The 27,692-nt window shown below is 36.6% G+C and overlaps 1 protein-coding gene across 1 annotated transcript; it reads left to right on the forward strand.

Moving 5' to 3' along the window:
- The first annotated feature begins 778 nt into the window (after window positions 1-778).
- Window positions 779-24,772, forward strand: LOC121369520 (beta-1,4-galactosyltransferase galt-1-like). The gene is made up of 2 exons (XM_041494630.1): window positions 779-1,362; window positions 23,659-24,772. Exons 1-2 carry the CDS (start codon window positions 872-874, stop codon window positions 24,563-24,565), a joined length of 1,398 nt encoding a protein of 465 aa, XP_041350564.1. The 5' UTR covers window positions 779-871; the 3' UTR covers window positions 24,566-24,772.
- Window positions 24,773-27,692: the final 2,920 nt, after the last annotated feature.

Raw genomic sequence — 27,692 nt, forward strand, 5'->3', positions numbered from 1 at the left:
GTTCAAACTCCCATTCAAGAGCTATGTACAAGTAATGTATTGTCAAGGGCAAGAGTCATTGTGGAACTTGCATGGCCGAGTGACGGCCTAATTTAATCAAATAGTGTAGTTTAATTTAAATTAAAGTCACAGAAATCATAATCTTTTTTATTATGCACTGAATATGTGCTATAGGTTGGACTATACCAATTCAAATCCCATAGGCGGACCATGTTAACGTTTGTGTTTAAAAACACTATATGCAATATATCAACCAAAACTGTGACCCATAAATATCAGTACTACAACCCCTACCTCAAAGTATTAACTGCAGAAAATGGTACCTTTCATGGCTCATTTTCGGTATAACCAGATGTTTCTGCAACACCCCTAGTTTCGCACAAAATTTTAGTACTTTTTTTTACAGGTACCCCATACATGTTCCAAGCACAAGGCTACTTGACACGGTGGTACTACATCAAATAAAATTGCATACATTTTTAGCCCAGATGAAACTAATTTTTTTTACAACCAACACACTCACATTTATAACCAATCACAGGACTTGTGGTGTTAACTTCTCTATCAAAAGTTCGGTACACCTCGAACTTCGACCCAGCCGGAAATTAATTGGTATAGTGCAACCTATACAACAATGCACAAAGCTTGTGCTCAAAGCTTGTCCTCCAAAATGGCGGATCGCAAAAGTGGTGACGTCACGCGCACTGGCCCTATAGAAACAGTGGTTGCAGGATAACATGCATTAAATAGGCTGTGCACATAGCCAGACTGTCGACACTTCCTTGTTGCTGCAACCGTTTAACACACCTGTTGCAGTTATTTACTTCTGTTTTTTAAAACTGAAATTACTTTTAATATTAAAGACTGGCTAATGGGTATGAAGTTCAAGAAATACGCTACAGGAGCATGCGTATTGGGATTTATAATTATTGTTCTCGTCTATTTTCCCGATATAAAGATTACTTTATTTGAAAATGGTAGATGTTCGGTGATTTTACGCAAGTTCATGACAAATCCAAAACTCTGTACTTTGGAGTCTGGAAAGGCGGCTCAGTATCCGAGAGCCAGCCCGTCGCCGGTGTCTGTTGATGAATGCGCAAAATGGAGAAGAAACCCGACAGGTGCTAACTTGAGTCTCACATCTCAAGTCTGGGTCCGGTCAGACACGGCGGCGGACATTTTTGTTTATTCTGCGTATTACGACGTCGACGACGACAACGTTCCAGTCATCAGAGTGATCGGCATCGGGTCAAGGATGGGAACATACCATGTGATATCTCTTGTACAGTGGTCTGCTGATTCCACGTGTTTGGAAGATCGACCCGCCACTGTAGAAATTATGCCCGACCACCACTGGAAAAGGTAACACAATTTCTCTGGTACACTGTCCGAACCAAATTGTTAACAACTACGGAAAATTACTCTCCCACCTTTAATTGCCGTTATATATTAGATTTCCTCCAAAGTTTGTCCAGACAGAAATCTTGAAAAAAACCCATTACAATGACACAGATTCCATATACCAGATCATAGATGATAACTATGTCACCTATATCGACATGTTATGATGTAAAAGCAAACGTGATGACGTCATATTATTTATTATTATTTTTTATTATTATTATTAATTTTTTAATGATACCACTAGAGATAATTGATTTCATACTGTATCACATTCTTTGGAGGCTTTTACCCCTCTTGAAGAGTATTCCATAAACAAGCAACATGGCAGACGGCAGAAAACTGCCTGTATTTTTTCCTATGCAATCTCAGCAAAGACGATATCGGCGACATCGTTGCAGTCTCGTGTGTGGAATATGTATGTTTGTAGTGGGGGTTTTTTGCGATTTGTGTCTGGACAAACTTTGGAGGAAATCTAACGGCAATTAAAGGTAGGAGAGTAATTTTTTGTAGTTGTTAACAATTTGGTTCGGACAATGAGGTCGACGACAGTCACTTTTCGCACCCTTGTTTTGGGTTCGTACACAATAAATATAACGATTATACATGTATTGCCCATAATTAGTCCTTATTTAGTCCTTTTGTTTGTTTCTTGTTTATGCATATGTTTTGCATCCAGTTCCGTATGTGGAATGTTTATATGCAATAAAGTTTTTATCTTTTATCTTTTATCTTTATCCCGTACTTTCACTTGAAATCCATATTTCGTAAAAGGTACAATTTTTTAATCACAAGATTTTCTTCAAACACATTCAGATGCATTAGTAATGTTCAAAAAATAAAAAACAAAAAACAAAATTCAATAGCAAGTTTGCATTGGAATTTTTCCAGCATTCTTAAAACGGAAACTTCGTACCCAGTGTATGGTTATTGTAAGGCGATTCAAAGTGACGTCATTGGAATACTGACGTCATTCAAATTCAAAACTATATTATTACAATGCTTCGCCACATTAAAATAAAAACTGGTCTACTAACCTTGACCCCTGTCAAATTTCTGTAACAAGCGGACAACGTTGTTTACAGGTTGGTATTTTGTTATTTTTCATAATTCTGGACAAAATATGAATTTTAAGTTTCAAAAGATGAAAGAAATGAAAAGTACCTTTTGGCAAATATATCATATCAAAACATTACCGTTGGATATGTTTTATTTACTGTGTACGAAGCCAAAACAAGGGTGCGAAAAGTGACTGTCGTCGACCTTAAATCTGCGCACCTAAGCATTTGTGTTATATTTTAAAGTTAAAATGTTTCTTTAAAAATATTTGTTTCACCGCCCAAGTATAACGGAACAATAAACGTGTTACAACTAAAGTTATTTTAATTTTAATGTTTTTTTAAACTCAAGTAATGAGTGCATTTTTTAGTGGGACCCCCCATAATTTACTGGCCTGCCTCACGGCACATAAGTCTGCGCAGCAAACATTAAAACAACCACTTCTGTCGCTAATGTTTACATAAAACAGCAACAAATAATGGATCCGACTTTTTGTAAGTTCTAAACAACAAACACTTCCTGTTATAGTCTGTTTCAGAAACATTTAGATTGTGCAAATGATATAAATATAAATGGTGTTCCATGCTCCTTAGCTTGGACAACACAAAATGACAATATAAAAAAGCCAACGTCAAAAATGTTGATCATTATTCAACAAAAGTTGTCTGTTATTAATTGTGTAAATGAGCACAAATAGTGTTCGTTAGATATGTAGGACAATCGATGATAATTTTGAAACTGACTATAGCTAAAATAGGCCACGCTATAAGTGCAATCTTCAAAGTCTGTGTGCAGCCATTTTGTTTTGTGTCACTCGGAGGGAAATTCAAAGCGTGCTTGGATCTTTACGTTAACAGATAAAATAAGACATTCATTTCATTTATGGATTCATAAATTACAATAAGGTATGCATTTAAGCTTCTATATACAAGGTCGATCATTACAACGTTGACAGACACGTGTTGACAGGTGATACAAAAACACGTTGATCGAGGCTGGCAAAAGTATACTTTCAGTGCATTCAATAAAATTGTTATCGACCAGTGTTATACATATACTCACAATCAAGATGTGTTGTTTTAACAACGGTTTTGTGAATTAAATTAACGTTTAAATTACATTAAAATCAGTTGGTCAGCATTACAATAGAAATTAACTATGAACTAATTCTTGTAAGCTTATACATGTATGTAATACGTCTAGATTGTGAAATTAAACCATTTTTTATGTGCAAAATTAATGTAGACAGATATCCATGATGAACTTTTATTTAAGGAAGATACTCAATTCAATTTTTTATTGACCGTAAGCACAGCGGCTTATTGGTATAAACGAACAACAAAAATAATAAACATACACTATCACATGTACATACAAATAGAATAATAAATAATATATATATGTTATAATAATATGATATATTACGATATACATATGTACATCCAAATCAATAAGGAGAATGTAAATTATAGTTATATAGGTACGGTATTATATACAAACTGACATTTAAATGCTACATATTATATATTTGATAATTACAGTATTTTTAGATTAAGGAAGTTCGAATTATAAATGCTTTAAATAGATATTTTCCCAAGTTACACTATATATATATATATATATATATATATATATATATATATATATATATTACTGATCAGCAACTGTATAAATTTTAGCATAGATGGCCTATTCCAGTAGTATTTCTTTATATAATTTTGTCTTAAATCTCTGTACAATATACAGATTAAAACAAGTGATACTCATCTTCGACATCTCTGCTGTTATCTACAATATGCCGCGTTTCACAGATGCATTTAGCTGATGGTAAGGATTCTGCAATGCTTGGTCAAATATCATTTGCTTGATTAGTGATAAATAATACATTGTACTTTCAACCAGATGGTCCTGATTGTCCCAGATATAACCAAGCCCCAACTCTTGAAATGTTTTCTTAATAAACAATACCCAATTAATTTTATAGAGACATGGAATACATTTTCAGATATAAAACATGGAATACATTTTCAGATATAAAACGCACGGATCACCGCCGTAACGTTTACACATGGGGGAATGTGCAATGCACAAAAGTCGGATCTCATTGGCTGCTTTGATAAGTTAGCTACAACCTTTGATAATAAAATGCCGGATGTATATGCTAAACGGTACATTGTAGTCAATATGTTGCTTCCCAAACGTTGTGCAACATTTCGTGACTACGCAGAACAGGTCTGCAAACCTTATTTGCCCATTATTTTCATATGACTATTTCAATTATAAAACCTGGCAGTTTCCTCCAAGTCGATGTATATACAACTGAGCAGTACTAATCACAATGCATTTCAACGCTTTCCACCGAAGTGAAAGATATGGTTCTAATAGACCAAATCAATTCCTATTGCCGATAAGGTTAACGTTTACTAATAAAACTGATATAAGCAGCGTATCAACACACCCAGGAAGTACAGCAATAAAAAGTGTGGCACCTCACATCTAAACTACCTGCAAGACAATGGGGGGGGGGGGGGGGGGGGGGGGGGTCCACATACCATTTAAGAGATTGATTTAATTAATGTTTTTAATAGCAACCGTCATTTTTGCTGAAAATTGCAGTTCCATTCCATTTTGGGGGGTACCCCGCATTAGTTTCAACCTCTGGTATATACGGCATAACAACTGTATAACAAATAAAAGTGTATTTATTTATCGTCAATGGATAATAGTATTTGCACAAATAATCAATGTCACATATTACTATCAATCACACCCACAGCTGCTTTTACTCCGTAAATATTTGACGGAGCACATCGAACTTTGACACGGGACTCTCTTCTTTGGTACTATGCAATCATTTGTACAGCACACAAAATACCAATGTGGTTTGTTCATATGAAATATGAATATACCATATGACCTGACCTGACACTATGTGATTATGAAGTATGGAGAAGTTGACAAAAGACTATACTGTTACATGATTTCCATTGTTCACAGAATGACCATAAGAAAAGAAAGTACTGATAAAATCGGCTGACACTGATGTTGTGGTCCTTGCAATTTCCATACTTTATCTCTTGGTGAACCATGCATTGTTTATGGCATAAAGAGAAGCTAGGATGATACCAGCTCATGATATTGCAGCCAACCTAGGACAAGAAAAGACAAAGGCACTTCGATGTTTTTCCATTCGGTCAGTGGGTTTGACGCATCATTGCCGTTCATTAGTATTGGAGAAAAACAGCACAGGACACTTAGACAGTTTATCATGCAATTTCCGTGTATGTCCCAAATGTCCGCTTGCGTCATAGAAAAGAGCATGTATCGGCTTCAAAGGTTCATCGTACTTCTCTTAGACAAGACAAACGAAAACACCCAGAAGGATCAGGCAAAGACGATGTGATTGGGAGTAGACCAAAGACACCAAAGACACCAATGATCAATAATTGATTTCTTTCTAGACAACACTTCAGAGGCATGTATGGAACAGATTAGATGTGGCTGCAAGAAGGCATGAAGACCTTCTTGAACATTGTAACAACATTGCTGTCATGTACTGAACTATGTACTTGTGCAGGAATGTGTTGTCCTACACACCAACTATAAATGGGATAATGTGAAACTAATTTGGGGTTTCACAATGTTTACTATCTGATGAGTCCCACATTTGATTTTCAAGGTAAATATACATTATTGTTATCATGTTATTTGAATTCCTTAGGTGTGAAAACATGGGATTAGCAACATAAATTAGGTAATTATGTGTATTGTGAGCCAAAATATTGGCAAATTTGTTTTTGCAAAATGTTTTGAAAATCAAGATGGCGGCCGGAATAGTGAGCAGATCACGTATGTCCTGCTTTTATATGTTAGAGAATTAAAAACTGTACCAGTATGCAAATATTCACACTTTTTTCCAATCTAATTAAAATTAGCTCCACTATTACATGTGGATCTAACAGCAGCCCGTTGGAGCTCTTGTCCAGTTGGCCTTTCATTCGACCAATCAAAACCTTACTTGCAAAATCATGCCAGTGTTTTGAAAATAATTTGAAAACATTCGGGATTATGTCGAGGGTATACGAAATAATTCGGGTGAATTACGAAGTATGCCGGAAACTAAAGTCAATATAAAATTTTATATAAAATTCGTTTCAAGACAAAAAAAAAAAAACCCCAAAAAACCCTGTGATGGTATAGCCATAAAATCTGTTTATACTAGTATACAATCCAAAGTTTATTACTGCACTTTCCCCCCTGTTTTTTCAATGTTGAAATAGACCAACAAGTTCGCCTATTGCGTAAATAGTCTCGCCCGATATTTTTTGAATTTGTATGCTCCCGAATAACGCTATAAAAGGCGAAGTGTAAATGGTCAATATTTAAATTGTTATTTATAGATGAAATGTCACCTGGACATGGGAGTCCACGCAATGCTGTTAGATCTACTGGCTAGACCCAGTAGAGCTAATTTTAATCAGATTGACTTTTTTCACATTTTGAACAATTCATGTATATTTTGACATAAGCTACTAGAATCAATGGGATATCTTGTTGCGAAAAGTAGGCTTATGTCAAACGTTCGTTTGGTACGTGACTATAAGGTGTATTTATTAAAATGCTATTTTGCAAAATGTTTACTCATTACTTATTTATTAACGAAGTGAAGTAAATGAGGTGTTAATAACGTACATTACGCAGCATTAGATTGTAGCAAATCACCTAATAATATGTTAACTACAATGCCGAGGTCCATGATGTGATATATCGACTCGACTCGGAAATTGTATCTCGATGCATCAAACAATATTAAAGTCAATGATCGTTTGTTTTACATACAATGATTGTTGAGCTAAATAACATGAGGACTACTAGAAACATATCGGATTTGCTCAAATTTATTAATATAGATGTTATAAATATTAAGTTTGTTTTGTTTAACGACACCACTAGAGCACATTGCTTTATTAATCATCGGCTATTGGATGTCAAACATTTGGTCATTTTGACATGTATATTTAGAGAGGAAACATTTTGCTACTAGTAGCAAGGGATCTTTTATAAGCACCATCCCATAGACATGATAGCACATACCACGGCCTTTGATATACCAGTCGTGATGCATTGGCTAGAACGAGAAATAGCCCAATGGGCCCACCGACGGAGATCGATCCCAAACCGACCGCGCATCAAGCGGATGCTTTACCACTGGGCTACGCCCCGCCCCCTCTGCATGTTATAAGTCACATGTTATATAATTTAATGGGCAATTACACAATTGCCGAAAATAACTAGAATTAGTGATATTAAAGGCATACTGTCACGGATTTAAGGACCGTATTTCACTGAAAATGGATAATAAATAAAAATTACATTAGTTTAGCATGAACCAATGATTTTTTTCAAAATTTAAATAGGAAACTCATTGTTTGCATACATAATAGTATGGGTTTTAGAAGATGAATGCTTTTGTTTTAATGAAAAAGAGTGAAAAAAAATAATAATTGCATTTTCTGTCCAAAAACCTGTATAATGAATGTAACAGGGCAATCATCCAAATAACTGGTGATTATTTTGCTTTTTACATGTAATATGACCTCTAATCTGATTGAAAATGGAAACATATAATATAAAGAAGAATTAAAATGGTTTTAAATATCGTTTTACAACGATATATGCAAGCAAACTAAGTACAGGTATACAGAACTGCATATCCCGATAAGCCGTCTCATCTGGATCTACTCTGGTTGCTCCATGTTCATGTTAGTGCATTATGATTATATAATGCATGTGAAAAATGAACTGGTGTGTATAGTTGTGGGCACGTAACTCCCCAAAAACTCCTGTACTGTGTCTGCTATGGATATTACGGGAGTTTTGGCACAGTAACATGTCCACAACTAGGGTCAATAATGAGAATAATCATGTTCATATTCACCCACCAATGTCTGAAAATTCTTCTTTTTTGTTTTTGTTTTCATGAAATACTTTTGCTGGTGACGTGGTGTCTTTTGTGGGACCTCTGAAGCCAGTAACAAATAGATAGACCAATCAAAATCTATCAAATATTTCCCTCAGAGACAGAGGGCGTCAGTCAGAGATCTCACAAAATACACCATCAGGAATCACCAAACAAAATACTGAATTGACTTGATAGGACTATGATTAGGAATAATCTTTGTAAAGTTTGTTGGACGTGTCCAGGTGCCGATGGAGTAGAGACGGAGTTGATGTATCATTGTCAACATGGACATGGAAAACATGCGGCATGAATTCCTTATTTTCCCCATAACGATTTTAAAGAAATATTTGTTAGATTTACGTTAAAGTTAGGGTTAGGGTTAGCGATAGTTATATACAATATCTTTTAAAACAATTTGTTCTATAAAACCAACATAATGTTTATATTTCGTAATCCAGTAATTCAATTCTCGGAACCGAACATACAGGTACTTCGGCCCTATCCGCCATTGTTTATCATGTAACGCAGTGAAGCTTCTCCTTAGTTACGTATGGTTTGATAGTGAATTTAGTCAATTTCAGTCGATCATTTACAACAGTTAACGGCCAAGATGCCTAAAACATGTTGTGCAGTTGGCTGCATAAACCATAACTTGATGTTAAAAAAAATATCGTTTTACAAATTTCGAAAAGAAGAGACCAGACGCCGCTTCTGGGTAGAGGCACTAAAACGTGACAAAAGTGATGCAACGCCATGGCTGCCCACACAGAATGCGACTACGTTGAGTTTAATGTTGTTGCTTGTCGACAATAACCAACGTTAATAGCAACCAAAATGGTTAAAGCATGTGCATTGATAACATTTCCACATTATACTGTAAATAAAATACACAATTCCATCTACTTTCATGACACCCCCCCCCCCCCCCCCCCCCCCCCAAACGGATGCATCCAGTTCTTGCATAAAGAGTATACTCTTTTTATCATCAATTTGAGTGGTCTTCATTTTTCATTTAATCTAATTTTAGAGTCCAATCAAGTCATTCTCTATACTTTTATTTATTTTGCCATTTTCACCTACTACATCTATTTATTTATATTTATTTTTAAAATAAAAGTATATGCAGTTAAATTACACACACACACATAATAATAATAATATTTTTTTTTTTTTTGGTGTGTGTGTGCAAATGTGTCTGTAGCAGGCCTGCAGTACGAAAATATGGGTTTTCTACTACTTTATATATAAATATGGCTTCTCCCCCTACCAAGATTGTCCCTACTACTCAAGATTTTGCCCCTACCCCACTCCAGATATTGTACCTGCGGACGTGTAATAGCCCAAATGTATAATGTATTAAACAATAAAGGTATACTTGTATCTCGGATACATACATGTGTATAATATATAGAGGCTATTTCATGGGTTTTTTCGAATACGATTTTTATGTCAACGAGTGATGTGTGAAAACCATATTTTCATATATATATATATATATATATATATATATATATATATATATCTGTGTGTGTGTGTTAACCATTATTTACTCAGGTAAGTTTTTGTTTTATTAATAAATATACCATGTTAAACCCTATTATTAAAACAGTTATATGTTTATTCGATGAGGTAACACTATATTTTAGTAGGTTGTAGACCCCGACATGAAAATAATATGGGAGTTATTAATTGCTACCCTAACTTAGATTATGGGGGGCAATTTAAAATATTAATATTCACATGCCAAAGGGAGCTATATATTATTCTCCTTGAACTAATCTCAGGGGAGTGATGGGTAGCTAGAGAGAGATATAACTCCCCTTAGATGACAAGGTCTAAGGTTGGCTATATTTTATTATTGCTATTTTCTTTTCGCCTGCATTCAACCGGTAAGGAAGGCCAACATGAGATAATTTCACAATCTGTAAAAACTAAATTATTTCATTATTTTAAAAAACGGGGTGTTTTTTTTAAAGAATAAAAGAATGTATTCAGTAGAACATTTTCTGTTGCCAATACATCTATATAATAAGAATGACAATAATAATACTGTAATTTAAAGTTGTAAAGTAACAACTTTGCAATTGTTTAATTATTACATTCTATTTGGAAATAAGATAATTATGTTAAATCATAAAAATAATTATCTTGAATCATGCATATAAATTTATTATTATACATATAAATTGTATATTTTGTAGCCCTCATCATAATTATTATATGAATAATTATCTTATCATTTCAAAGTTGTTTAATTTGATTTAATCGGTTATATTAGGATTCTCGTCTGATGACGGTTAATAATAACTGGAAACGAAATAACGCCAAACGACTACAAAATCACGGTAACGCGGTTCAAGACGTTTCTTACAAATAGGCCGCATTTTCTACATGGCTCCATTTGTAAGTCGACTTTTAAACACGTTCACGATTTTAAAGACCTTTAGTTTAAAAGCAAGTGTAACACAATGCACGTGGCATTGTTATATTTACTTTAATTTTAACGCAAAACCTGAATTGTAATGTCTACATACGATCTGATCATCACGTCAATGTCTGGAAAGTTCTGACTTAGATACGTGTACTTTTCATCGATTGGCGACTGATGATTGGCCAATATTTATAATTCGGCATCATGTGACCGTCGTAGAAGGTGAAGAAGAGAATTGTTACAGTTACCGTCATTCTGATGGTCGTGGAAGCTTTGTTGTTAATAAACTTGTATTTACTCTATTGTTTCAATTGATATTAATATCAAAGAATAAATTAGCTATTAAGAAGTACTGGTAGAACTATAATCATTACATTCTTCTATAGCTTACAATTAACTACTATAGTATTCATTGATGATCTGGGGGTCGGAGTTGGGAGCCTGTGGGGGTGGTGGGGACATGTTTTGGTCCCTCCATAATTTGTTTACAAATAGGTTGTTTTTTTCATCTTTATTACGGATTATATGTTTAATTTTTACTCAAAATTGCTCTCTTTACCAGTTTCAAATATCTCTCACTCGGAAACACTCCTCCCTCAGTGGCGTAGGAAGATGCCAAAAAGTGTGTGTGTGTGGGGGGGGGGGGGGGGGGGGCACACTTTTATATTTACACACTTTTACACTATTATAAAGCAAACATAATGCAAAATATCTGAAAAGTGAGGGGCAAATCAAATTATTTTTGTTCAGGTAAAACTTTGTTAGACCATTAAATAGGTCAGTGGTCTGTGACAATATGCCTTTTATGTTCACATACAACATAACGAGGTGAATCAAGCATATTATTTATTAACTATATATTTGGCAAAAAGGAGGACCGATGCCCATGGTACAAACTACAGTGTACCATACGCCTATGATACCATTGAGAATCACATGTACATGTTCATGTATAACAAAATTCCTAACTCTCACATCCACAGGCATCGGTCCCGACAACGAAAGATGTAACAAAATACATTAATCAACATAGACTAGTAGAGGGTAACATCTATGTCATGTGAAACATGGTAAACAATAATATTTACATAAAACAGAAGTCTGATAAAAGTAGAACCTAAGGCCCAACGGAGTGGGTAGCATTGTGCGTGGGCACAGGGTTGTATGAGTGCGTGAGCACTAGTGGTGTTACAGCACTACCCCACTTACAGGGTACGGTTCCCTGGGGTAGCACGAGTTGGACGTGTGCTCGTAGTATGAGCACTGGTAGTACTTGCAGTGCTTCGCGAGATGATAAGTACATGTATATGCGGACTGTATGGGCACTGGTAGTACTTGCAGTGCTTCGCGAGATGATAAGTACATGTATATGCGGACTGTATGGGCACTGGTAGTACTTGCAGTGCTTCGCGAGATGATAAGTACATGTATATGCGGACTGTATGGGCACTGGTAGTACTTGCAGTGCTTCGCGAGATGATAAGTACATGTATATGCGGACTGTATGGGCACTGGTAGTACTTGCAGTGCTTCGCGAGATGATAAGTACATGTATATGCGGACTGTATGGGCACTGGTAGTACTTGCAGTGCTTCGCGAGATGATAAGTATATGTATATGCGGACTGTATGGGCACTGGTAGTACTTGCAGTGCTTCGCGAGATGATAAGTACATGTATATGCGGACTGTATGGGCACTGGTAGTACTTGCAGTGCTTCACGAGATAATAGATACATGTATATGCTGTCACAATAATACATAACATTATAAATGCTCAATATACATACAAGTACATATGTGTCCTTAGCTAGCATGTATCATGTATACCTGTGTTTATTAACAACTTGGGGTACAAAGACATAAGTACCCAAAGTAGAAGATAGTGAAACTATCTGAGAACCCCAAGTTGTATATAGTAATAAAATGGAATAATAATAGTAATTATAGTAATAATAGTGTAAACAATTCGAGGCCTACATGCACATATATACATGAAGTGTAAACCTGTTCCTAAGCCTATAAATGGAACCTCTGTGACTGTCATATTGTAAGTTACACCCACAGCATAAGCCCTATCCATAGCTGTTAGGCATAACTCATCTGCCTTTGTGCAGTTTTAACGGCCTCTGTGGACACTCGAATGTAACGTATATAGGCCTGAGAAGACCATCGGCCTAAGGTTTGTATTAGGTGATCTTCTACACCAACGTGCCCTGCTGTGGATGCAGCACCTATCCTGAAAGAATGTGTGTTAAACAAAGAAACATCTTTCCCGCAAACCTGCAACAGGGATTTAAGTTTATTTACAAATAAATTCCTGCTCAACGGCTGACCCCTGTCACAGGGAAACAGAGGCAATGTGCTAGCATGAATGTGAGCCCTACGTTCTCTCAAATATTGTTGCATAGCCCGAACTGGACAGTACACTTTACCATTACCAAACATATTAATTAAAACACCTCTACGAAAGGGGTCTGGTTTTGATGTCTTTAAACGTAGTTCGTATCTGCTCCCCTCTGGGACAACTTTCACATCCATGAAGCTTAAGTTGACTGAAGGGTCAAAGTTTCCTCTGACAGTAAGCTCACTGCATCGTAGAAATCCAAAAAAGGCCATTGTACAAGCTGCTTTCAACATGGCGTTACAGAATGGGGAAAACAGACCTGCTTTCAAATGTTGACACATGGCCTTTAATAATATAGTTGAAATAGGCAGCCTTTTGGGCACTGCTTGCCCCTGCATTATTTTAATTCCTCTGAGTATCAACTGTATCCTCTCTGAATAATATCCTGCTAAAGTCAAGTCATGTAGTCGGCCTGCACAAATATAGAAATAACGGATACTTGCTAGGTATAGTGTAATGGTAGAGTAGTTTAGACCTAGCTTAGTGTAACAATAAGTGATGAATAACATAAGATTTTCCTCACTAACATTTGACAGGGAAGACACATGCCACTCGAGGAAATGATTTAGCAAAAAAACTCTTACATTTGTTAATTCCGGTCCTGTATGCCTGCATAGTGGAGGATGCCACTGATGCACCCAACAAAAACTCTGCATCTCGCTCTAACAAATGAGTTGGGCGAACGTTGGACATCTGCAGGGCTGGGGATCTGCCTCTGGAGCTAGCTGATGGAACCGATGGAACGGAAGACGAGAAAGAGAGTCGGCAGGCAATGTTATTCACTTTTCCTGGAACATGTTTTGCAGTAATAGAAAAATTGCATTCCATTTCCTGTAAGGTTAACTTTCTCATCAGTCCCTAGGTTACCACAATGAAATACTAAATGTTTTCTTTTTCATGATTTCCCCCACAGTACTGCCGCTTTAACACTGGGGTACAGTTCTAATAATGCCATAAATCTTTTCCTCATTGCTATTACCTCTGGGGGCCATCTACCCCAGAGCCACTGCTTGTCCAAATATCCACCGAATCCCTGTGTAGACGATGCATCAATGAATAAGTTTAATTCAGAATTAGAAGTATGGTGCTGATTTCTAAACATTGAAATCCCATTCCAAGACATTAAAACTGTTCCCACATGGCAAGTTCCTTTCTAGTGTCCCAATTTAGAGTGATAAGGTCAAATAATCCATCTACTTGAGTAGACAAATTAATGAGGTAGGACACAAATGCACGACCTGGTGGTATTACCCGAGAGGCAAAGTTAAGGTGACCAAGTAGGGAAAGAAGTTGTTGCTTGGTAAGGTTTCTTTTCTCTTTACATGCACGTATAACTTCCAGTATTTGCTCTACTTTATTGCTAGGCAGTCTAGCCTGCATATTCACGGTGTCTAATTCAATTCCCAAATACCCCAATACTGTAGTGGGCCCTACTGTTTTACTTTCTGCTAAAGGAATATCTAGCTGTTTGAATAGCATAGTCATAATGGCTAATGTCCGTTCAGCTGTGGCCTCTGGTTTGTCTATGCACGAGAATGTGGCGACTTGCACACATCACACACATGGGCGTACTGACATGGGACTCTGTTACATCCCCTTTCCTCGTTGAAATTGTTACACACGTCTTTCCCTTCATGGCGAATGCGAGGACGCCCCTTCTTATCTCTGCTTACGTCTTGGATTCCTCTGAATACCCCATTTCCTGCTCTCATCGGAATTGGTGCAGCTCTCCGTGGACAAAAATATGTGGTGTGTAGTGTACTAAAACACCCCCCACAATGCAAGGCTCGTCTCCCTGCCGCCATAGCTGAAAACATGTTTTGATCACGAATGGACCAGTCCACTTTCACTTGATAGTTCTCCAACAGAGTGGCTGCTCTCTGAGTAAAAGCTTGATGGTACTCATAAAACAGGGTACCTCCAAACTGCGAAGCCATGTCTGTAATATCTGACAGATAGCCCTGTATGTGGTTGTGCCTCACACAGAACATTTATAAACTTGGTAAAGGCAGTTATGAATTCTGCTATAGTCAAAGTCTTTCCCAATCTGTTATCCATACCATCTTTAATCCTGATTTCATTACCCTCTGTGTCCACAATAGTACGAGTACCCGACTGTTCCTGTGGGGGGATTAATAACGAAGCTAAATTGATATATTTCCCTTTAATTATTCGTTGTCTGAGAACACTGGGAATAGATACCACCCGTGGTAAATCATGTGATGCAATCCCAAATCGTGAATTACCTTGTCGGGAAATATATGTTGCAGTGCTGATTCCAGCTCCTGGTGGCTGTTGCAGCTGTTGGCTTATTTTTCCAATGGCCGCCTGCAGTGCTTCTAATTGCTCATGTAGATCAGAAGTCACCCCTGCAGGTGTTAGCAGACTGAACTTCCTCCACTGGCGACTCAGGCTCTCTGTACGAAGAAGACTCCACGTTGTCTTCTGTGTCCCTTGTGTTGAGTTCCAACAGTTTTAGAAGGTCTTTTCTTGACATTGTAGAATGTGTTTTTATACCAATATCTGTTAGTCTCTTTTTAATTTGTTGGGTTGTCCAGTTTCCAGGAATGTTTCTATTATTAATAAGAGCAGGGCTGGTAGGCGCTGGCTCAACACCGCTTTCCGAATCATCCACTGGTGCACTAGTCCGTCAGTCTTTCTGACTTGCTCTACGAGTTTTACTCCTTATAAAGTCATTGTTCACACTGCTTGATCCAGCACGCTTCCTAGGTCGACCCCGTTCCATATTCACACCAAGAATACAAGTACAGCACCACCAACTGCAGATGTCAAAATTGCAAACTACCAATCGACTACTTTCTTTGTACTTGGGAAACTGTCAGAACTTAGTAGAACACCAGATTTTTGTTTTTTAAATGACAGTTTATCACACAGATTACTATTCAGGTCTGATTCACACCATATCTCGGCTGAACCTGCCAGCTAGACCATACCTGTAAGGGGACCCCGCATATCATTACAGGGAGCAAGACCTCGGTTACCCCAGCCTGTATCATTTACTGTGCAGAGTTTATCTCGGTGCCTATAGTCTAAAAATAGCCCTGGCCCCAGCAGAAGGGTTACTAGTGACATGTCATCAGAGACTGAGCAGCAAATTGTATGTCAGTATGTAAACACAAACCATATTAGAAAGCTTCCAAATATAACATTAAAGTATCGGGATACCTCCCGTGCTGTTACACCCCTATTAAATGCAAACATTAAAATCAAGTGTAAAATTCAATTATTAGCTACTAAAATAAATTTAATACAAAGTTTAACAAGTTTTCAAACCAATATCTATGTTCAACTATTAATTTAAAATTTTGAAATAAAATTCTAAAGCGAAGATTAAATAAAAATAAAAATCCTGAACTTTAAAACAAAATAATGTTTACATTGAGAACAACGTTTGACGTCACAGACTTCAGACCTGTTTACTTATACGATCTATGGTTTTTTGCCAGTTCCGAGCACTCTGGGATCTTATAATATGGTAGGCTAATGTTATTAACAGCTGGTAACTATGTTGCTGAAATGCATACGACACGTTCAGACAGCACAGCAATAAAACCTTGGATCGGCTAAAATGGGCTTACTACAAACATTTGCATTCAAATATAAAAAAGCCCCACAAAAACAAAAAAATGTTGACATCCAGTAAGACTATGTTAATCACACACTGTAACATTTGTACAACAATACTGTGTTCTGTTTATGACTATCGCCTTGAATTCTTTAATACACCTATTACAACTACTGAAAAGAAAGCCAAACTACTGACAGGACTAAGTGAAACTACTCATACAAAACAACTGATGTAAACAGGTCTGCACAGTCATTAGCAGCCAGTGATGTAGATCTTCACGTCACACACAAACTTGCGTTTATTTTCACAGAAAAAGTTACAAAAATTGTAATGACACAACGGACTTTTATTTTATTTAAAATTTGGAGACCCATAACTTGTCTGGCTGGCTATGCCATTTCAAAGACTCTTTCGATCACCTGCTATTATCCAACTTCCGAAAGTAGTTTCTACACGATAATACTAATAGTTTCTATACCGATTTTGACTGAAATATATTACAAAAATATAATTTCAAAGGGGTTGCATGATAAACAAAATCAGGTTACGACGTTTTGATATCGTGGTTATTTGGCTCAATTCGATAACGGTGTAGCAGGCTCGTTGAAGCTCGCCTTTTATACCGTTATTTAAACCCCGCCAAATCACAATATTAAAACGTAGTAACCTGATATTCTATATGTCAAACGCAGCATTCATTTCCTAGTGATCTGATAACACATAGCAACGCCAAGGTTATCATGCTAGCAACGCAGGTTTTATCAGAGAGTGACATAATAACACTTCAAATTATCATGTGTGGGTTATCGGGTCACAGAAATCATGGATGCATCATAATGCTGGTTTTACAGTCGCAAATTGAGTTTTACCGGCGACGCGTATTATACATATTTTATTTTGAATTCTAAAACAACTGGCATATAAGTCTTTTTTCGATTGGTTAATTTTCGTGGTAAATATGTACGCTGTCATGGGCAACCAGGATTTACCACGATTACACAATTCCGAGAACGCGTTGGATATGCTGTCACTTAGCCTCATGTGTGGTGTTTTCATTAGTATATTAATTCCGCGTCATCCATTTTATATATATATATATATATATATTTTTTTTAATTACTAACTTCAGATGGAAATGATGTTATTGTTATTATTTTATTCTTATTTCATGCCATTGTATTTGTAATTTTTATCATTTCGCTAGCAGCAATGAACACCAACCTCAAGTAAAGTCCGGTCACTGATCGATCGCAGGAGTCATTTTGACAATGTGTCTTGTGACCTGCTCTTCTCACTATCAAAGAAAAAGAAAGAAATGTTTTATTTAACGACGCACTCAACACATTTTATTTACGGTTATATGGCGTCAGACATATGGTTAAGGACCACACAGATTTTGAGAGGAAACCCGCTGTCGCCACTACATGGGCTACTCTTCCGATTAGCAGCAAGGGATCTTTTATTTGCGCTTCCCACAGGCAGGATAGCACAAACCATGGCCTTTGTTGAACCAGTTATGGATCACTGGTCGGTGCAAGTGGTTCACACCTACCCATTGAGCCTTGCGGAACACTCACTCAGGGTTTGGAGTCGGTATCTGGATTAAAAATCCCATGCCTCGACTGGGATCCGAACCCAGTACCTACCAGCATGTAGACCGATGGCCTACCACGACGCCACCGAGTCCGGTCTCTCACTATCAAGGCCATGGGGGTAACAATACATGACTGGGACGAATCGGTCAATATCTATAATTTTATATTAATTCAGGCAGAGTTAAATATAATATAACTTTAGATAATTATCTTTACACTATTTCTAATTCCAATAACAATAAAATGATTATTGCCGGCTATGTTAACTGTAAAAATGTAATTTGGGGATCGGACAGTAATTGCAAACAGGGTGCCACCATAGAGCAATTTATGGAGGAAAACAAGTTAATTTGTTTAAACGATGGCACTCCTACTGTGTTGTCTGATTCATACCATACCTGGTCTTGTATCGTCATAACCATGGCATGTGCAGAGATGGCCCCTAAATGTGACTTGACCACCTCCCTATTATGACTGTTTATAATTTAAATAAATCTTGAAGGGAACCTACTAAAACTAAAGAAAAATTGATTTTTTAAAAGGCAGATTGGCCAGACTTCTGCAGACGGTGCCTGGAACTGAATTTGGAAAACATCCGTGTTAAAAATATTGACGTATTTAATAAAAAGACTTATTAACGATATTATTAATATAGCCAACAAAACGATTCCTATATCCAATTTTAAGCCGAAAACCAATTCTGTTCCATGGTGGAACGAAGAATTATACAAATTAACTAATCGTAATAAAATGAGAAAAATAGAGCCAAATGATAACAATTTAATACATTTAAATAATTTTAAAGAAAGTAAATATAGGGTTACCCAAGGTTTTTAAACGCCAAAAAGAACTCTTGGGCAGCCTTTTGTTCTTCTATTAATAAAAAGCATTCAAGTAAAGACGTTTTGTTGAAAATTAAAAGAGTCCAGGGAAAACCCACCCCTAAATCAACCCTCTTGGCTCATAACAAAAGTTACATAACTAACCAACAAAAAACTAACATTTTTGGTGAAGTCTTCCAAAACAACTCTAGAACTAACAATTTTCTTTTAAAATTTCAAAAATTGAAGATAAAATTTCTTTAAAAATTTCAAAAATTGAAGATAAGCTAGAGTCCACTGCCAAAATTCCCCTGGACTCTAAATTCTCCAAAGCTAGCTATAACCTCCCATTCACTCTCCAAGAACATGTCGACCAACATCCACAACCTTTTCTTTGAGCTCCATAATCTTATAAACCTTATATGGAAGCAGGGATACCTATCCCTCGAATGGAGACATGCAGAAGTGTTTAATCTCCCTGAGAGGGGCAAGGACCTTACTAATCCATCTAATCACAGACTCATGTCTTCAACTTCTAGTGTCTGTAAAACCATGGAAACTATGGTCAACTCCAGGTTGGCTTACTATCCAGAAAGTAATAAACTAGTCACTATATATCAGAGTGGCTTCAGAAAATAACACTACACTACCGACCACATGATTAGATTACAGTCAGAAGTTTTTTGTTTTGGTCAAAAGTCGGTCGGCAAGTTTGTTGATCTGGAGAAGGCGTATTACATGTTTTGGCAATACGGCCTTCTTATTAAGGTTTACGACATAGAAATTAGGGGCCGCATGATCAACTTTATAGAACTTGGGGGGGGGGGGGGGGGGGGGGGTGTAACCGTTTTCAGGTCAAAAACAGTAGCTATGTTGTACGTAAATGGTGCCAGAACTAACAAAACTAAATTAAATCTTCTTTTTGACAATACCCCGATACCTCAGGTTACCACAGTTAAATTCTTTGGGATAACTTTCGACCAAAGTCTAAAGTTTAATAAACATATTACGAATGTTGTAAATACTTGCTGTCATTATTTAAATGTAATGAGAGTTATGTCGGCAACATCGTGGGGCGTCGACAGACAATCTCTTCTTATGAGGCCTTGATTGTCTCCAGGCATTAACACGGCGCTCAGGTCTTATGATTTTCGAGACCCTGATCGTCTCCAGGCTTTAAAGCCGCACACCCTAGTTCCATCCAGCGAAAATAAATTATAATTTGGTTAATCTACAAACCTGTAACACACTTAGATCACGCTTTTATCAAATGGAGTGAAAAAGCAGGTTTTATATCGATAAATACCATGGGAATCCCCATGTCCCAATTGCTTGAAATAATTTTGAAAGTTAGTATTCTGATGTCACCGGTAGAAGCACAACAATGCCTACGTCACGACAAATTTCACAGACTTGGGGTGCGTTCGTTTCACCTCTCCTGGACATGTTCCAACTGTTCTGTCCTGGTTGTATCCCCTCTCCAGATATCGTAAGACTTAGCAAAATTATTGGTTTTAAGGGTTTGTAACGTTTTGTATTGAGACACTTACTTGTCTGAACTTTATTGTTACTGAAAATGTTCACGAACTGTGAAGAAAAATCTCACAAATGAACAACAACAAATCGGATGTTGATTGCGCGAACCGTGCACGAGAAAACAAACCGAACCAAAATGATAACGGTCACGTGATATACCAACGTCTGTGACATTAAAAATAGATTGGACCTCGCTTGCTTAACGTTTTTTTTCTCGACAACACGTTTTGTGAAAAAATGCAAAAAATGCATTTCGTGGTTTTACAAACATCAGGATTACCAAAAAGCACTTCAGGTGAATGGAAATGTGTATTCTAAATAATAAAATGTAAGTAAATTGCAATTTTATTTGTGAAAAATGGGGATTTAATAGCGAAAAACAACGCCGTAATGGTTAATAAATAAACGTAACTAGGGTGTGTCCCTTTAACACGGCGACCAGACCTTTGGTTGCGCATCCGATACTCAGCTCAGGGGCGGGACTACACTAGTGGTAAAGCGTTCGCTTGATGCGCGGTCGGTCTAGGATCGATCCTCGTCGGTGAACCCATTGGGCTATTTCTCGTTCCAGCCAGTGCTCCACAACTGGTGTAACAAAAGTCGTGGTATGTACTATCCTGTATGTGGGATGGTACATATAAAAGATCCGTTGCTGCTAATCGAAAAGAGTAGCCCATGAAGTGGCGACAGCGGGTTTCCTCTCAATATCTGTGTGGACCGTAATCATATGTCTGACGCCATATAACCGTAAATAAAATGTGTTGAGTGTGTCATTAAATAAAACATTGCCTTCCTTCCTCCCGATACTCAGCTCAGACGGTTGGAGGTAGTTTACAACAAGGCACTGCGGATCATAGCTAAGGTGTTCCCGGGTACTCCTACCGACGGTCTGCACGTGGAACTTAGATCCTCCCTCTCAATGTTAGGCGTACCAAACAATGTCTCAAACATTGGTTTAAGATGAAACGTGTTGTGCCATCCAACCCAATCTGTTTGCTGAAGCCAAATAATCTCCCCTGCCAAAATGATTATATTAATAAAAACTTCGATTAATTTTGTACACAGAATGGCTTCAAAGTTAGAACTGCTGGATTAAACCGCTGATACTAATCCAGTAATGTTGGAGCCATTCTGGATCATTAATAAACCTAATGTTTCATTGTTACCTAGACAAGAAACTCTTAAAACTGAGTCCTCACGTTTTAAAAATCTCATCTTTAGAGCTGCCATTAATTATCTTTATAAGGATCACATTCATATCTACACGGTTGGCTCCCCCCCCCACCCCCACCCACCCCCCCAAAAAAAACCCCGAAAAAAAAGGGGCGCCTGCATGCCTATTTTGACCAAAACTGTCCGCTTTAAAAGTGTCATGAGTATATATAGCTTGTTTAAAATATACCTCTGTAAATTGTGTGTGCATATTATTGACAGTATGATAATTTGTCAGGGGTTTCTTTGTCGGTGTAGTGGCCTATTGAACTGTTAAAACCCATTCTTTGTCATAGATATTTCTATTAATTGACTGACTTTAATGAAACCATTCAACATGATTTTTATCGATGATATGGGGGGACTAAGACACCACAGAGGCCAGAGTCGGACATGTCATATGTTAGACGAAATTACGTTTTGAAAATAAGCAGGGACATGTTGAGGACATTATGCATAGGGGACTAGACTGGGAAGTGGAAATTTGCTTTGAAGAGGGGCGTTTTGACCACCCCATCTGCACACGCGCCTGCAACCTTATTGACAAAGAGGCACAAACGTCCGAGAAGTACAAACTCGGCAATATGAATTTTAAAAATATAAAATAACAAGATAATTGATACAACGCAAATATCACATTTTTGTAGTTCAATTATTATTATTATTATTATTATTATTAACATATTATTTTGTTCGTATATGATATGGGCAAGTTATAATTATTAGCGAGCTCTGAAAGATGTGACATATTACCAAGTTTTCAAACATTACTTTTAAATGTTTAAGCATTTATCAGTTGGAACAACGCACATTGAACAAAGACCTTGGTTATGTTCATGTAATAAGCTCAACAAAATGTGGTACATAATCTTGAAAATGAACTAAATGGAAAATATTGGAATAAATAAAAAATAATTCAGTAAAGAAAAGTTAATTAAATAAATTTGAAAGGAAATTGTTTTTCGTTTTGTTTACATTATAATTTAAGTTTCATGTGTACCACCGGACTTAGACCTAGGACCTGCATTCCCAGGGGATAAAGTCCGGGCAGACAACTGTTCCTATGGACTTGCATTCCATTTACACCGGAACGATTTATTTTGATGAGTGTTAATATGCGGAAACGGAGACGGATACGTGTGCTCACACCAGTTGATTTCAGTACTATTGAATTTGGCGGAAGCGGGTGGGGATGAAAAAGAAAAAGAAAAAAGAGGATAAATCTGACCACGGCCTAATAAGCCAACTAGTATACAGATAGAATATAGGACTCAACTGTCTACTCTATGTGTACACCACGAGTGGTATATCAAAGGCTGTGGTATGTGCTGTCCTGTCTGTGGGGTGGTGTATATAAACGATCCCTTACTAAAAATGGAAACAATGTAGCGGGTTTCCTCTCTAAAACTGTCAAAATTATCAAATGTTTGACATCCAATAGCGAGTGATTAATAAGCCAATGTGCTCTAGCGGTGTTGTTAAACAAACAAAACAAAATTTTAAACTCTTGGTGTCTTTAATGCAATACTCGTTTATAATTACTGAATGTATGTCTCAGTGTATCAATTTTAATGTTAAACATGTTCATAGTTTAAAATATACGTCTCAATGTTTCAGTTTTAATGTGGCACTTGTTTATCATTTCAGATACTCTGCCATGTTTGTCATGTGCAAACTCAACGTCTCGGAGAGCAGAAAGCCCTTTGCCGTGTCCATAGCTCAAGCAAATACAACGCAGCTAAAACACAAATTGTTGGTGAAGTACCCTGAACCGTTTCGTTTCAATATCACAGTGTGTTTGCCTTGCATTCATTCAAAATATAACGACGAAACTGAAACCATTCAATCCATAGAAATGGACCAAACGTTAGGTGTGGAACATTTTGTTGTCTATAATTATTCTATAGGTGATGAAGTAAAGAATGTTGTCAACTACTATTTCAGTCAAGGAATTCTGGAAATAAACGTCTGGAACCTACCAGAAGTAGAAGTTCATTATTTTGGCCAGTTGGCAGCAGTTAATGACTGTGTGTATTCAAACAGAGGGAAATCGAAGTATGTAATTGTGAAGGATCTCGACGAAGTTCTAGTTCCATACAAAGACAAAACTCTACCAACTCTCATCAACAGGATGATGGCAAATGAACCTCTGGCCGGTGCCATCATGTTTCGATCCACATTTTTCCACAAAGAATGGCCAGATGACATGGAAGGATTCGAAGATGCCCAAAGAGCAAAACAGTTCCATCTGTACACGCTGCTCAAGACTTGGAGAGAAACAAAGATCTGGGATTCACAGAGTAGATCAAAAATGATAAGCCTGCCCAACAGGGTACACATACAAGGAATTCACTATGTTCTGAAGATGCGAAAAGGGTTTGTGGAGACTGAAGTTGACACTAAGGAAGGCTTGGTCCATCACTACAGAGAATGGTCGGCAACTACTGATAAAATGAAAGAAACTTTTCTGAGGGTATTTAGTGATTTACTCATAGACAAATGTAACAGAACGTTCCACTTCATTCATCGCAATAGTGTTATAAAAAATGGCTAGTAGCAGGAGTTTGGTGCAGCAACGATAGACAAAAGTTCTGTTGCACGTTAAAGGGACATACCCTAGTTTCAAACCATGAATATTAACAGTAAGTTTAGTTTTAATCTACAAACCTGTAACACCTTTGGAAAAAGGTTACAACTGAGTGAAACATGAGTATGTGAATCTAAAATGGTGAAATAGACTAAAACTCGACTCCATAACTGATACTTTTCAGACGCACGTGCGTTTTTAAAAATATGAGAAATGCATTTTGTGATATTAAAAACACCAGAATAACTAAAAACACTTCGAATGCACGGATATGGATAACCTAAATAATAAAATCTAAGTAAAGTATGATTTCATTGATCAAAAACGAGTCTAATAGTAAAAAATATGCCTTAGTGTTTAATAAGTAGGGTATGTCCCTTTAAATCGTCGACTATTGAATGTCAAACATTTGGTAATTCTGAATCGTAGTCATCAGAGGAAACCAGCTACATTTTTCCATTAGCGGCAAGGAATCTTTTATATGTACTTTCCCACAGATAGGTGAGCACATACCACTGCCTTTGATTAACTGAGCTAAAGCCCGTATTCGTAAACGTACTTGAGTCATCGTATAGTGACGTATGATTACGATGTGGTATTCATGCCTATTACATCCAGTATTTGGGACATTTTGAAGCAGCTACATGTTAACAGAATGGACTGACTGCCCATTGTATTCTGGTTTCTTTTCATAAATAAAATTGTGGTATATTGGCACATTTCTACAATAGTTTCCTTATACTCTCTTCTTGCATGTCAATACATGTCACCATTCGTATTATGTTCAAGTTGCATATTTAATATCCACATCTTAAAACAGTTGTTCATAATAAAATTAAAATGTCATCATTCATATTATGTTGAAGTTGCACATTTAATATCCACATCTTAAAACAGTTGTTCATAATAAAATTAAAATGTCACCATTCATATTATGTTCAAGTTGCACATTTAATATCCACATCTTAAAACAGTTGTTCATAATAAAATTAAAATGTCACCATTCATATTATGTTCAAGTTGCATATTTAATATCCACATCTTAAAACAGTTCATAATAAAATTAAAATGTCACCATTCGTATTATGTTCAAGTTGCACATTTAATATCCACATCTTAAAACAGTTGTTCATAATAAAATAAAAATGCCACCATTCGTATCATGTTCAAGTTGCACATTTAATATCCACATCTTAAAACAGTTCATAATAAAATCCAGTGGAGAGAGACTAAATCGTAGACACTGAGAGTCGTCAGCTAGTGAGAGTCTACTGAATATTCATGAGCAAATGTCCTGGTGTATATATATATAAATTATTCCAACTGTAGATATTAATGTAACAAGTACTGTAGATCTTGAAATTAACGCGTCCCTAAATTAATGCGAGTGAGGGTGGGCAGACTAAAATGCGACATGAAATTAATGCGAGTGGCCTCCATTTGAAATATTACTTTGCTAGCAACACACGTCCGTGTACTTTTTGGTTCAATCCAAGTTACAGTTGTCTTCAATGAGATCAACTTACTAACATATTTGTGTACACATCAGTTAACCTGTTTAGTCCTTAGTGTTTTTGGTGAGATCAACTCCAAGCATATTTTGCAGCGTTCAATTACGTAACGGATATGGTGACATAAATCTGGTTAAACATGAGCATATATGTACCATTACAACTGTATCTTCCTAAGAATGTAGACATATTTTAAAGTCATAACAAAAGAACAATTCATCCAACTAAGTTGCAGTTAACTTGAAGAGTGAAATCAAAGAATCGGTCGACCTCAGGATTAGCGTGCTAAAACCCATTCACACGCGATGTATCGTGTCGGCTTTTGATAGGATAGTCAAAGACCCTGCAGTAATCACGCGTGGCTGGCATCTTCTTAGATTATTGTACGATTAGTATGTCTCGTCTACAATAAATTGTGCTCCATTTGTTTTATAAGTGTATTAGAATTTTAATCTTTGTTTTAAAAAAGTGTGACACATAGCTTGCTGGACTTGCCTACAATGAATTTATTTCCAGTTGTGTTATATGTTAGAATGTTAATCTTTGTTTTGTTTTAATAACGTGGGACACAGACAAAACACAGAAATAAATGCATCATATTATTAATGCGAATAACACGAGCTCGCAGTTTTCGCATTAATATTATGATCGCATTAATTTCAGGATCTACAGTATTTAATAATATACAGTGTGGTTAATAAATTGTGTAATTGAATGTTACGTAGCGTATATTAATGTCGTTGTTTGTTGTTTTCCTACTCTTCTTCTGTGGGATAATCCCGCCGATATTTTGATGAATTTTACACCAGTGGTTACGGTTATCTAAACGTCAAAATTGTAATCCACGTCTGTACAACTTAATTTCATAAACAAATAAACAAACAACAACAACAAAAATCATCCAACAACTACAGAATATATAATTTTAAATAATTACTGTATAAATTAGTACAGGTCAAACCGATTAGAAAAATGTTGTCCACTACTTTTAATTATAATTATTTGTAATAACAATTGTCCTAAATAAAAATAATAGCAACAATAACACAACAGTAGTTACTTGACTTTTTGGAAAATTATAAAATTAAGATTTCAGTAGGTTGGATTATAAATACATTATCTCACTACCAACTACACATGAAGTCATCCACTGATATTGTTCACACCTCTTGGCTAATGTCTATTTCCTCAAAGTAAAAATCAACTTTTGCAGACACAAAATTAATCAATTATCTAAGTGATCAGAGTAGATTTCTATTTCTTTATTTTTTTAAAGTATGATTTTTATTAAATAAATTTGAATAAAGTACCACTGAAGGTTCATTTACCTTTAATATACATACATACATACATACATACATACGTGCGTGCATGTGTCTGTGTGTGAATCTGAGTGTGTGTGTGTGTGTGTGAGTGTGTGTGTGTGTGTGTGTGTGTGAATGTGAGTGTGTGTGTGTGTGTGTGTCTGTGTGTGAATGTGAGTGTGTGTGTGTGTCTGTGTGAATGTGAGTGTGTGTGAGTGTGTGTGTGTGTGTGAGTGTGTGTGTGTGTGTGTGTGTGTGTGAATGTGAGTGTGTCTGTGT

The sequence above is a fragment of the Gigantopelta aegis genome, chromosome 3 (genome assembly GCF_016097555.1).
Source record: "Gigantopelta aegis isolate Gae_Host chromosome 3, Gae_host_genome, whole genome shotgun sequence".
NCBI classification, from domain to species: domain Eukaryota; kingdom Metazoa; phylum Mollusca; class Gastropoda; order Neomphalida; family Peltospiridae; genus Gigantopelta; species Gigantopelta aegis.

Excerpts from the sequence above, each read along its gene's own strand:
- LOC121369520 (XM_041494630.1), top strand. The coding sequence starts at position 872 with ATGGGTATGAAGTTCAAGAAATACGCTACAGGAGCATGCGTATTGGGA. Across the intron at positions 1,363-23,658 it reads CCCGACCACCACTGGAAAAG|ATACTCTGCCATGTTTGTCA; the intron begins GTAACACAATTT and ends TTATCATTTCAG.